Source organism: Microcaecilia unicolor, chromosome 4 (assembly GCF_901765095.1).
Source record: "Microcaecilia unicolor chromosome 4, aMicUni1.1, whole genome shotgun sequence".
NCBI classification, from domain to species: Eukaryota; Metazoa; Chordata; class Amphibia; order Gymnophiona; family Siphonopidae; genus Microcaecilia; species Microcaecilia unicolor.
In genome coordinates, this window is record NC_044034.1 from 44,813,881 (window position 1) to 44,828,395 (window position 14,515).

A 14,515-nucleotide genomic window follows, 5' to 3' on the forward strand; every position below is an offset into this window, starting at 1 on the left:
ACTAACTATCCCCAATAGGTCCCTGAGACATTTAAGATCATTGGATTCCCACTGAAAATCCTTCCCGATCCAAAACAGGTTCATTATGAATCCACTTGACATTCTGCTTTCTACTCATTAGCCCCCAAATTGTGGAACGATTTACCCCGATCTCTGCGCTCAGAACAATCCAATTTAAGATCTTATTAAAAACCCATTTTATCCAAGAAGCTTTCAGGGTTCAGATACCAAAATAAATGTCTGACTAGGCAACAAAGAGACTGATTGTGGTTACTCTTGTAAGCCTGTGAGCTATCATATTTACAAACTAGCGTTCTTTCCTTTATATATTGTTCTTTATGTGCACCGCCTTGACCTACCAGTCGGATAAGGCAGTATACCAAATTAAAGAAAAAAAAAATAATAAATACGTACATACTTACTTGCTAAAGCCAAAATTGACAGACTGATCACTCAAAATTTCAAACTGTATGGGGCGATCACCCATACAGTGTTTTCTTAGCAGCTCAACACATGTGTGAAGGGTTCTTCGGGAGGGTTTATTATCATGGAAAAGGTCCCCACCTAGAAGTAAAAAATCCACCTGGGAAGAAAACAGGAAAATATATTACCAAGAGCTTTAACCCACTGCATGGAGTAATCTGCTCACTATTACTCAATCATTTAATGGCATCTGTGCCACATTGATTTTTGGGGTAGGCAAGTTTGAAAAGGCCTCGCCCTTAAGAAGTCTGCATTGGCTGCCTGTGAAGCAGCATATTAAGTTTAAAATTGTACTTTAATTTTTAAATCATTAAATGGACTATGTCCAAAAGGTTTTATTCAGATATTGAACTTTCCTTGTAATTGTGCATCTTCTTGTTTTACAACAATATTGAGGGGGCTGTTTTAGCTTCTGTTGCTCTCTCTTTAATGTATACCTTACCTGCATTGGGTTCTCTTTGTTTGCTTCTCTGGTTTTTTGTAAAGGGAGGGGGGGGGGGAGCAGTGGTTTTGCTAATTTTTTCCTGCTCTGTTGTCTTTCCTGCTGGTTTTGCACCAAAACTGGCTTAGAACATGCCATAAAATCCACCCTGTAGTGCCTTGGCAAAGGTATACAGTGCTGACCACATCGCTGCCTTGCAAATATCCGCTGGAGATAGTAAGGTGGTCTCTGCTCAGAATGTCACTGTACGTCTCACAGAATGCGCCCACAAGGCCTGAAGAGCTTGCTTCCCTGCAAGCAAAGTAGCTGACGTGATAGTCTCCGTCAGCCATCTAGCAATTGTGGGCTTGGAAGCCATGAAGTCAAACCTCTGTTTACCAACAAGCATAAAGTCTGTCCGCTTTGCAAAACTCATTTGTGATTTCTAAATATTTAATGAAGAGTCATCACAGTTTCTTAGTATTTAAGATGAAAGTCTGGATGTGACTTATATGTGAAGTTGACCTATATACAAGTATAAAGGTAGGTAGGTTGGTTGGTTGTATTTATTTATTTTAGTTTTATTCAAATTTATATATCACCTCTATTCAGTGTGTTTGTTCTAGCAAAAAAAGGTGCTGGTACTCAAATGCTAGGCCACCCCTCAAGAGTGGGGTGATCACTGAGGGACCCACCCCACAATAGCCAGGCCCCCTGCAACCAGTCACAGAATCTATTACAAGACAGAATTGGTATGTAGAGCCTGTGCTCTATCATTAAAACTTGGGTCAATTTTAGTAGACGATGGAAAAGGTGCCGGTACTCAGTACCCCCAAGTACCCCCTCAAAAAAAGCCCTGCCTCTATTAGACAATGCAAGGCCATATACAATCAACAGCACATCCCAATCCCTCAGCTTCCTTACAATCCAAGAGTATAAATATAACAATTCACAAAACTTTTACAAACAAGCCATCCCACAACCCCTGTCAACCCCAACCCCTCATGCAACCTCCTCCCCAACAGCTTTACACAAACACTCTCCTACTCCTTTCAAATGCTTGACCATAACTAACTTTCTAAAATACAGGTACTCAGAGCATCCTCTCATATTCTGTGGTAAAACGTTCCATGAAACAGGAGCAGTTAGAGAATGAACACTACCTAGGGTGTTCAAGTTTCCCCTCGCCTTATCTCTCCCCCTCCCTCCAGTAGGATTACTAGTAGACATCTACTGCAACATGTGATCACTAATATACCAAAAAACAAAAGAACCAAGAAAGCATATGCTACTTTTATTAACCTAATAAATATTCAAAGATGCAAACTTTGGGACTACTTCCTTGCAAAAATGCCCAAGACAGCAGCTCAGTGGTATTGCTGCCACGTGGAGAACCAGGTTTCAAATCTTCCATCAAGCCTTCTACTCCTCAGGCCAGGGAATGCTGCAGAATTCAGAGCCCCCTAGACTGGGGGGAAGGGGTAGCAGTAATCGCAGAACACCACCACTTAGTGCCCAGATTTAGGGCCCATGACTGTCAGTTCCAGAAGATCCCCAGTAGAAAACCGTTTCTGTGATGACTGGACTAGGCAAGTTCAGAGAGGATCAAAAAAACAGAAAAAGAATCCCCATGCAGTTGCAAATAAAAACTCATGACCCTTGTTCTGTATTAAGGTGGAGGAAACTGTCACCCTCTTCCCCTCCTCTCCGTCCCTGTCCCCCTCCCCCCAAAGAAACCGTTTGTACAGGAACAAAAAGAAGCATAACATAAGAAGTGAGACACAAAAGTTTCCTGGTACTTCCCTTGAGGGCTCAGCTGCATCAAGCACTTACTTCATGGTCCTGAGCAAGTTGCAAAATTTCTGCAAAAGTCACAAAAGTGTCATTTCCACGTACTGCATCTTTCTCCATGTACCCCAGATGGATATCGGTGGCAACAAGGATTTTAAAAGTGTTTTCATCTTCACTATATTGAATAAAACAGAATATTCTATTAAGTAATTAACTCTCTCTGTATTAAAAAAAAAAAACGAGAGGCTTAGTCACAAAAGACCAAAATAGCTATGAACATTTATCAAAACAATACATCGAGAATGCTTCAGAGCTAACAGTCCAATGTACTTTGGTCAGATTAAACAATATACTAAATCCTTACACATGTCATACAGACATTTTTAACACAAAGGTCACTATAGGCACATAACAGATTAGGGGAGAGGAACAATTCTAAAACAAGACCCAGATGGCCCTTTACAAGATAGTGAATAGCTGAATACAAACCATCTTTGCATTGCTGTGACCAGAATGTGTGATATTCCCTGCTACCACACCAAAGAAATAAATTTACTGCGTATAAGTGAAACTTGTGGCAAATGTTCCAGCGACAAAACAGCATACAAACATGCTATTTCACTGCAGGTTAAGAACTAGGCCCTTTAGGTTGTAAGCTCTCTTGGCCAGAGAAATGGCTACTCTACCTTTTCAAATCACCTTGAGTTTAGATTTGAAAAAGCAAGTAATCAAACCTAAAAAATCCAAATCTATTACACACAGAATGTATCTAATGAAACCCCTTAAGAAATGCTTGAGTTTCAGTACTCTAAAACGTAAAGTAAGACCATTAAATATGGATTTTTTTTCACACTGATCAGTAAAGGGCAATCTGGAAGAAAAATCTATAATGCTGGGTCCAAATAAACTAAAACCTGGTTATTAGTCAGTGGAATACAGAATCTGAATCAGTGTAGCAACTAAAGATAAACAAATACCTTGCCAGTTGATATTCACCCAGAAGGACAAAGCCCAGAGAAGGCTGAGTGTGCTCATCTCTAGTCCAGGACACATGTAGATGAAAGGGAAAAGGAATGGGACTTGATATACCGCCTTTCTGTGGTTTTTTTGCAACTACATTCAAAGCGGTTATATACATATATTATATACAGGTACTTATTTGTTAGGTGACTTGCCCAGAGTCACAAGGAGCTGCAGTGGGAATTGAACTCAGTTCCCCAAGATCAAAGTCCGCTGAACTAACCACTAGGCTACTCCTCCCATTTTTCTTGGGAAGAAAGATTTACTTTCTCACATTAGATTCCTTACAAACAATCATACATAATTTGTTCTAGTGTTTGCATGGAACAGCAACATTTTATTTTCTACTTCTTGAGGCTGAGGTTGTCTTCTAGAAAGCTGTCAAAATGTTGTACTCTTATAGCATTTACGGAGGAAAACTGGAAGGCATTAAAAACAAAATTATGTAGAACAGTGACTCTGTAGCAGACACAATTCCAGTTAGATTGCCCTAATATTGTGAGGTCACAAAAAAAAAAAAAAAAAAGAGGAAAACAAAGAAAACATTTTGCAGAAGACCAACTTTGCAAAACTGAAGCCCGGTTGTAAAAGGGTATAATTAACAGGGAAAATGGCTAACGTGTGGAATTGTTATATTTAATGCAAAGTAGGCATCTTTTGAATCAACTTTGCAGATTTAGTTACAAACAAAGGGCCCTGTATATCAAGCAGGGTTATAGGCGCGTTAACGTTTTTAACGCACGTTAACCATATACGTGCCTACAATATCTGTATAGGCGCCATGTTTCAGTGCACAGCACCTGCATCAGCGGTCAGCTGTGTTATGATGTCTAATTAGTGCAATGTGTGGTGACGGGACTTTCTTCCTTACACATATATTCGGATCACAGACTGTCCCGTTGTGATGAAGTCAATGACTTGTTTGTAGGTGTGACAAAACTGTGGGTTTCTAAGCCTGAAAACTGTACTATTTTACTGATGAAGTGTATTTCTCTTAATTGTCCAGCAGACAGCGCTTGTTTTCAGTTTTAAGCTGTTACAGAAAGTGCTTTAGTTTAGCACAGAGAGGAAGTAACCTGCAATATACTTTCAAAAAGTGGTTGGTTCAGCGGACTTTGATCTTGGGGAACTGAGTTCAATTCCCACTGCAGCTGAAAACCTGACTGGCTGGGAACCACTGGGCAAGGGGGTTTGGTGTTAGTTGGAGAAGCTGCAGGACTATTTTTGGAGGTTAGAGCTTTTTAGGAGTAGTGGAAATCTGGTGGTAGGAGGTAATTGGGGAGGGGGAAGGTTTGGGAATAAGAAATTGCTCCTTTCAAGCCGCTACTCTCCTACTGCTACATTTCACTGTATGCAAGTTTCTATTCTGCATTGAGCTGGGTTTATTCTTTTCAAACCCCTGGTCCAATATGGTCTATTGTTGAAGTCAATGAGTCTTTTCCCCTAGGCCAAATGTAATCCTATTCTGCTTAATTTTCAGAGGGTTATTGTGCACTCAGACAGACAGACAGACTTCTGTTGTGTTGATAAGGGCAAAAACAATGTCCTTACTCTATACAATCTACTTGTAATACAATCATTTTATATCTTCAAATATGCAAGATGTGGTGGCTACTGAGGCAGGAGTTATTGGGCATCACTCCTGCCTTTAGAGGTAGGTGAATAGGTGGAAGTGAAGGAGTATCAGGAGAGTTAGGGTGAGAGTCTGGGAGAGAGTAAGGCAGGGATTTCAAGACAAAATTATATAGAACTATGTGATTACACTTGATCTAGGTGATTATACTCACTCTTGTTAATTACTCAGGTGCATAACTGCAAACCCAAAGAGTGGATCCTAGCCCTTGTATTATATAAACATATAGCAATTATTTATTTTATTTATTTACAAACACTTGATATAGGTTGCATCAAAGTGGTTTACAAGATAATAATAATTTTAAAAAAAAAGAATTAAAAAGAGAAAGTTTGTCTGAACAGCCAGGTTTTGAGGGGTTGGGAAGGAAGGATTGTAACTTAATGGCAACAGGTAGAGCATTCCATAGTTTGAGAGTAGTGTGAAAAAGTAGCATCATGTATGATGCCCAATCGTATAGTGGAGGTGAAAGGGAACTGCAGAAGGTGTAGCTCATTCTGCTGTATTGCATACTGTAAATCAATATCCTGAACAAGGTTCTATGTATACAATTCTATACAGGGAAGACATGTTGGCAACCTCTGAATGCACCAATACTAAACAGCAAAGATCAACCATTCCAATGAATCTGCTAGCATGAGTAGGTTCACGAAGGCCATCTTCCACCCAAACAACCCTACAAAGCCACAAGTTTCCAGGCTGGGAAATTCCAAACACACTGTTTAGAGCAGGGGTGGGAACCCACTGTCCTCGAAAGCCACAACCCAGTCGAGTTTTAAAGTTTTCCACAATGAATATGAATGAGATTTATTTGCATATGATGGAAGCAGTACATGCAAATCGATCTCATATATATTCATTGTGTAAAACTTTTAAAACTTGACTAGCTCGTGGCCCTTGAGGACCATGGTTCTCCACCCCTGGTTTAGAGCTCACACCACATAACCCACGGATGGCAGGGACTACATCACTCAGGACCCACACAGACATGCGGTTGAAATGAAAAAAAGCCAAAGAAATTTTGGAACCATCATCATCCTACCGGAAGTAAGCTGGGCACAAGCTGCCCCACTATGACATACAAGAAAACATAATGGCCAACTGCAGAAGTAAGCCTTACTGTATTGCTGGCAAGGATAATTTAGCAGAATCCTACTTTCTAGTTATACATTTGTTCTGAGATTCCAAGCAAAAGATGATATCTACCATTTCTGTATAAATATATTGTATATTGGTATTATATTAGTGGTACATATAGTAAAATAGCTTGCTTGGGTAACTTTCTGTTCCTACTGCAAATGTTATTGGTTATTCTTGGTGTTGTTATGATTCATAGGCTAATTCCCCAAACAAAGTGGAATAAATAACTTCTCCTTATTACCAAGCAACACCATTCTCTCCCCTAGCTTTCACCAAGTCTTACATGAACCAACTGACTCTGCATTTTTAATAAGCTATAAATTCACATTCAGAAAGAAGATATCTCTGAAGTTTCTTACAGTGCATTTGAAGAGCTCATCCTGGTATTAAGGTGAGATCACGACAGGCGAATAACTGAACGATGCTCAACGCTGGTAAGGAGAGGTTGAGGGGCAGAGTCAAATGCTGTTTTACAAGTGAGAAAAAGCACAAAATTTAAGTGGTGCATTCACTAAAATACACAGCAATACTCTGCCTAAGCTAACAGTTTTGCCATTCTGTGTAGAGCTTTTATTTTTGTATCAGTTAATATTCATTCATTTTCCTAACTCTGTTCAATGTTCAACAGATCAAATTGAGGTTTTGATTTGAACATGTCACTCAGATTCAAAAGTATGACAGGAAAACTGATTTGTGTTTGCAGGTGCAAATGTCTAAGCATTTTAGTTTGTGTGAAGGTCATAAAACAGTGCAGGTGACAATTGCAATGGTCTCAATACACTTAGGTGCTCATTTTCAAAGCACATAGGGCTCCTTTTACAAAGTCACACTAGCAATTCCAACGCAAGAAATGTGACGAAACCCACAGAAATTGACTGGGCTTTGTTGCATTTGCCATGTTAGAATCACTAGCGCAGCTTTGTAAAAGGAGCCCATAAGTCTATATGCTTTGAAAATGAGACTCATAACATCAGTTATCAGTTTAATGCACATCTAACACTGATCCACCTATTTTATGGAGTTATTGCACACTGTTATGATTGGCTGAGTACTGAAGCAGGAAAGCAATCTAGAAATCTTTGGAATTATATGAATACTTTAAACAGCATAGTTATGTGGAGGGGCATAATCGAACGCCCATCTCCATGGGTGTATCTCCAAGAACGGGTACATGAAGGGGCAGGACAGACCGTATTTTCGGAAAAAAATGGGCGTCCATCTTTTTTTTCAATAATACGGTTTGTGCCAGGCAAATACATCGGATTTGTGCGGATTTGAGCTGGGCAGTTTCATTTTTCAGCGATAATGGAAACCAAAGGCACCCAGCTCAAAAACAAACAAATCCAAGGCATTTGGTCGTGGAAGGGGCCAGGATTCGTAGTGCACTGGTCCCCCTCACATGCCAAGGCATCAACCGGGCACCCTAGGGGGCACTTGTAACAAGTAAAAAAAAAAAAAGTTAAATACCTCCCAAGTCCATAGCTCCCTTCCCTTGGGTGCTGAGCCCCCCAAATCCCCCCCAAAACCCACTGCCCACAACTCTACACCATTACCATAGCACTTATGGCTGAAGGGGGGCACCTAGATGTGGGTATAGTGGATTTTGGGGGCGGTTTGGAGTGCTCCCATTTACCACAAGTGTAACAGGTAGGGGAGGATGGGCCTGGGTCCACCTGGCTGAAGTCCACTGCATCCACTAACAACTGCTCCAGGAACCTGCATACTGCTGTGATGGAGCTGGGTATGGCATTTGAGGCTGGGAAAAAAAGTTGCTAAAGTTGTTTTTTTTTTGGTGGGAGGGGGGTTAGTGACCACTGGGGGAGTCAGGGGTGGTGATCCCCGATTCCCTCCGGTGGTCATCTGGTCATTTAGGGCACTTTTTTGGGACTTGTTCATGAAAAAAAGGGTCCAAAAAAAGTGACCCAAATGTGCGGTAAAAACGCCTTTTTTTTCGATTATCGGCCGAGGGCGCCAATCTCTCCTCGGCCAACAAACACACCCCAGTCCTACCTTCACCACGCCTCCGACACGCCCCCGTCAACTTTGTTTGTTCCCGCGACGGAGTGCAGTTGAAGACGCCTAAAATCGGCTTTTGATTATACAGATTTGGGCGCCCATCTCCCGATTTGGGTCGAAATACAGGCGCCCATCACTTTCGAAAATAAGGCCGATAGACTCCTCTGTCTAAACACCACCCTGACAACTGCTCGATTCTGTGCCTATTCCACAGTTATTTCTCTTCTATTCCAATAGTTTTTATAATTGTCTTAATAAAATCTATGCATCTTTAATATACTTTCACCCTCAATTTTTTTGATTAGCAATCTTTTATTACACTGTACATATGATACAACATGAAATCAATGAATAACAAACAGGGAAAAGAACGTCTTAAAACACCAGAGTAAATTAAGCCTAGACCACACATTACGGGAACAGTAGTACTGCAATAATCACATCAATTTCTATAACCCCCCCCCCCCCCCCCCAAAAAAAAAAAAAAAAAAAGAAAGAAAAAGGAAATGAAACAAAGCAGGCAGATAATAATTTCATTATATTGGTCTACTCTAATATTCCCCACCGAAAGGAACATATCTAGGTAACACTATCTTGAAAAACAGGTTTGTTAAGAACAAAATTTTCCAAGTGAGTGGGGGATCCAAGAAAACATATCTATTAGTCCCATAAGTGACCACACAAGCGCTATAGAAATGATAAGTAGTAGTAGTAGTACAAGGAAATCTGAGGGAAAATGAGGCTCCCACAGCCATAACCTTAGGCTTCAGCTGCAGAAACGTTTGTAGAAAGGAACTGCTAAAGAAAGTGAACTTTAAAAATGTTTTGAGCTGCTTTCCAGCCAGGAAAGCATTTTTGATCCGAGACCGTGCTTTTGCAAAAATTTTTGGACCTGTGCTATGTGAGCCAAGAGCCTACTTTTCCTGCCAGGGTTCCATTTTTCATCCGAGTCCGTGCTTTCACAAAAATGGAATCATGGTAGGATTCTTGTGCACAATGAGTTTTATACAGTACCGAATGTACACCTACTGTATTCCTGTTTGTTTGTTAACACTTGCAGCACTTTCTTTATTGTTACTCTCACGCTTAGATCCCGAGAGTTTCCAGGTTTAGTACCGCTAACTTGATTTCTGCTTCATACTGGTTTGGACTGGAGAAGACAACACAGTGATCTTGAGAAATGGGGCTCTACTTGGTTCTGTATTTCTGTACTGTATATGCAGTTGATAAATATGGTTTCCATTGCTCAGTCCTGTATCTGTAGAGTATTTCTGTTCACATTGCCTGTTGTACAATTACTGTGCTGTGTATACTGCTCTGTATTTCTGTTCACATTGCCTGTTGTACAATTACTGTGCTGTGTATACTGATCTGCATTTGTGCTCAAATTGCCTGCGGTACAATTTTTCATTGCTGATTAGTGTTAATAAACAATATTTTTAAATTAAAGATACCCTATGCCTATTCCTCATGCATAAAGTATGTTTTTCGTACATTGTGTGAGGGGTTATCATTGTTTACCGTATTATCCGACACTTCACATCCTACAATGGGCCAGTCCCGGTTACATCGGATAGTCAAGACTCGACTGTATTAGGAAATTAGCTTTTTTAATTTCTCTTCCCACAGGAGTACTTCTTGTTGACTTAACAGGATTTTGCGCAAACCCAAAGACATAATACAATTTTGCTATGGCTAATATGAGGACTTAAAATCAATAGATTTTTATTTATTTGTAGCATTTGTATCCCACATTTTCCCATCGATTTGCAGACTCAATGTGGCTTACATTTGCCGTAATGGCGGTTGCCATTTCCGGGTAACAGAATTACAAAGGCATTGCATTAAGGTCCATACATACATGGAAAAGAAGAATACGTTATAGTATTATTGTATATTGGTTCTTGAGTGATAGATTGGAATTCTAACATACATTAGGTCATCAACTATAAAAAGGTGGTGCTTGTTCATTTATATCAGAGAGGTTAGTAAGTCCATTGATAGGAGTTCGGTGTTTCTATTTCATGTGCAGTCTTATTATTTAGTGTTGAGGGCGAATGTTATTGATATGCCTTCTTGAACAGATCAGTTCCAATACACCAGTCTGTTCAGGGAATCTTTGTGAACAGTTCTTAATTATTCTTCATCTTTTGCTGTTTTTATCCATTAAAAGAAAGAAAAATAGCTTCAGTTGTTGCTGAAACCAAAACAGCATACATAGGAACTGCATGGTTAAGCGTTCTCAGCTTCATTTAAGCATTGGCTCACAAAACCTCCACATCAAATATAAGGATTTTTATTTTTGCTTTTATTTTATCAAAAATTAAAACTCCTTGATATTTTTCAGCAAAAATAAGTATGTAGATAATAAACAGCCCTATGAAAGAATATGTCAGTAATAAAATCTTAGTCTGTACCTAAAGTGGGTTTTTGCGCAATACCTTTCAACTGTCCAGATTACTGCATGGTAACTGTTGAGTGTTCTCAGTGCCTGCCCATACAGTTACTGCATAGGGAAAATAAACCTTTATCATTTAATGCATCAATACCACCTACTGAAGTGCTGTTATCTGCAGCTGATGGAATATCTGCACACATGCTCCATATTGCACGAATCACAATCAGGATTCAGGCAATGGTTTAGCACAGAGACCACCCTAACAATAACAGTCACTAATTTTAGAAGGCAAGTAAATCTAGGCAAAAAGATCCTTTTATTACAGTTTGATATATCCTCAGCATTTGACATGGTGGACCACCCAACCTTGTTAAGGCTACTAGATGAAACAGGGATTGGGGGAATGGTACAAAGCTGGTTTGAAGGATTACTCACGTCAAGATCATACCAAGTAAAATCCACAATTCCAGGAATAACATGTATAGAATGTTTGTACGTTTGGGAAGCTTGCCAGGTGCCCTTGGCCTGGACTGGCCGCTGTCGTGGACAGGATGCTGGGCTCGATGGACCCTTGGTCTTTTCCCAGTGTGGCATTACTTATGTACTAAAGATGAACGACACAATCTCCCCTCTGGAAAGAGATCTGTGGAGTGCCCCAAGGATCCACAATCTCACCCACCTTTTTTTAATATAATGATGATTCCGTTAGCAAAATCACTAGCAAAGAAAGGCCTTCAACCATTCATTTGCGCTGACGATGTATCATCCCCTTCAAGAAAAACCTAAATGAAATTATGGATATGATCAAATTAGCCTTCAAGCTAAAAATGAACAGGGAAAAGACACAACTTCTAGTAATGACATCACCATACTGCAACACAATGTTCTCAAGCTTCACCATGGACGGATCCACATATCTTATTGCCTATCACCTTAAGGTTCTAGGAGTAATTCTAGACCAAAAACAGTCCTTTGACAAACAAGCAGAAAGTGTCACCTCCAAGATGTTCCATGTGATGTGGAAACTGAGGAGAATTAGAGGGTACTTCCCAAAGTCCATACTCCATATGCTAGTACAATCAATGGTTCTCACCCACATAGACTACTGCAATGGAATCTATGTGGGCTGCAAAGAACTACCACCATATAAACTGCAAACTGCACAGAACACAGCAGCTAGGCTAATCTTCAGATGCTCACGATTCGACACAGTCGGCCCACTGTTGTAAGCCCTACACTGGCTCCCCATTAGGGTGCGAATAATGTTCAAACTCCGAACCATGGTCTATAGAATCCTCTTTGGTGCTGCACCCAAACTACATGAATGATCTGATCACGCTACCACCAAAAAAAACTCGTGAATGCCAGAAATTATCTAACTCTGCTTTACCCAAACTGTAAGAAACTCGCATACAAATTAGTCCACTCAAGAGGATTCTCTTACATAAGCACCAAATGGTGGAACTCCCTTCCCAGAGATCTGAGAAGAATGAACCACTACTTGATCTTTCACAAGCACCTTAAAGCCTACCTCTTCAAAAATATTTTCCCGAACTACAGTACCCAACAACCGAGCTAAATCAGTTCCAGCTCCCGCCCTCGATGCACATCTACCCTCCCTGACATAACACTTCTGATGTTAACTAAAAAAATGTTTTCACTGTAACTTTTGTAAGCCACACTGAGCCATTTCATTTGGAAAATTGTGGGTTATAAATACTGTTACAAATAAAATAAAACATGGGGGTTAACACACAGGCAATTACTATGTGCTAACTGAAAAGTGAAGTCCACACCCATTCCCCACCCCATTTCACATTATACAGCTAGTGCAGTGGTTCCCAAAACTGTCCTGGGGGAACTTCAGCCAGTCAGGTTTTCAGGATATCTGCAATTAATATTTATGAGTGGTGTAGAACAAGTAGAAGTAAATTGATTTTTTACTCATTTCAAAAGTATAAAGACCAGGGGACAATCAAGGAAGTTACATGGAAGTACTTTTAAAACAAAATAGGAAGAAATATTTTTTCACTCAACAAATAGTTAAGCTCTGGAACTCTTTGCCGGAGGATACAGTAACAGTGGTTAGCATATCCGAGTTTAAAAAAGGTTTGGACAAGTTCCTGGAAGAAAAGTCCATAGTCTGCTATTGAGACAGACATGGGGAAGCAGCTGCTTGCCCTGGGAATTGTAGCATGGAATGTTGCCACGATTTGGGTTTCTGCCAGGTAGTTGTGACCTGGCTTGGACACTGTTGGAAACAGGATACTGGGCTAGATGGACCATTGGTCTGACCCAGTATGGCAACTATTATGTTCAATGGAGGTAGTGCATGCAAATCTAACTCATGGAATATTCATTGCAGATATCTTGAAAAACAGGTCTTGGGAACCATTGAGTGTGTACTGTCACGCCAGTGTGGCAACTGTTACCAAGGCCATGTGCTAACTACTTATTGCACTTTAGTAAATGACCCCTAAATAAAAACACTCAAACTGGCTCATAGCATTTCTAACTGCAAAACATTTTGATGTTGCTGCTCAGAATCCTGAATGAGTATATACTTAGGGTTTGCTTTATTGATACTTTTCTTTATGCAATGGTTTTTCAAACCTACCCTGGAAGAGCACTAGCCAGTCAGGATATCCATAATGAATAACACTAAAAAAAAAAAAAAAGAGGAACCACAATGAATATGCAAGAGATGTATGAAAACCTCTCACACATATTAATTGTGAATATCCTGAAAACCTGGCTGCCTAGTGGTCCTCCAGGCCAAGTCTGAAGACCCCTGGTCTATGAGGAAAAACAAGCTTAGTAAATCCAGCCTGTTTTCACCATTACATCTTCTCTACATTAGAGAATGACACAGGGACGGGGACCGCAACAACCACAGGGATAGGGCCAGGGTCAGAGCCCACGAAGACGGGGCGGGGATGGGGACAGAGCCAGTGAGAACAGGGACAAACTTTGTCCCCATGTCACTTAATATTTTTATTTTTTGGAAAAACAAGCAGGCCACAACTAGCAAAATTTGCATGGGGGATGCTATACATTCCTGCTACCAGCACATCTTCTAAGAAGACATCTTCTATTGCAGGAAGGACTGTGGAAGACAGGGAGAGCTAGACTGAATCCTGAGATTGTTAATGACTTCTTATTCATCACAGATTAAAAAAATCATAACAGTGCTTCATAGAGCATATTTCTCCCCTCTAGGGCATACAGAACAGGTTGTATTTTGTACCCCTGGACATTTTAACAGGGTGGATTAGGATTCCTTATGGTAGTAGAAGTCAGTTATTGTTGGGGTTGGAAGGGTTTATTATAGCTGCCCATTGTCATTATTGTTTTCTATTTGTAATTTATAAACAACAGTTGCACAGCATAGTGTTCCTTTTTAAACTTTAATAAAAAGATTTAAATATAAAATAAGTGTTTGAGGCTTCTGCAGATTGGAAAAGAACCTGCACAGACGGGGTGGGGACGGAGCCAGGACAGGGATTGAGACGGGGCCTGCGGGGACAGGGTGGGGACGGAGCAGGGACAGGGATAAATTTTATCCCCATGTCATTCTCTACAGTACATGTGTAAAAGGAGAAGCATGGCTCAT

The 14,515-nt window shown here is 40.3% G+C and overlaps 1 protein-coding gene across 5 annotated transcripts in view; it reads right to left on the reverse strand.

Annotated features, from left to right (window-relative positions):
- The window catches only part of MRE11 (MRE11 homolog, double strand break repair nuclease), a 165,028-nt gene that overhangs the window by 148,312 nt on the left and 2,201 nt on the right, over positions 1-14,515 (reverse strand). For all 5 annotated transcript variants that reach the window (XM_030200202.1, XM_030200203.1, XM_030200200.1 and 2 more), the window contains exons 2-4: positions 6,848-6,953; positions 2,738-2,870; positions 423-583 (exon numbers count right to left, since the gene is read on the reverse strand). In XM_030200202.1, coding sequence (XP_030056062.1) covers positions 423-583; positions 2,738-2,870; positions 6,848-6,867 — 314 coding nt within the window. In that variant the 5' untranslated portion in view covers positions 6,868-6,953. The remainder of the gene's footprint in view (positions 1-422; positions 584-2,737; positions 2,871-6,847; positions 6,954-14,515) is intronic.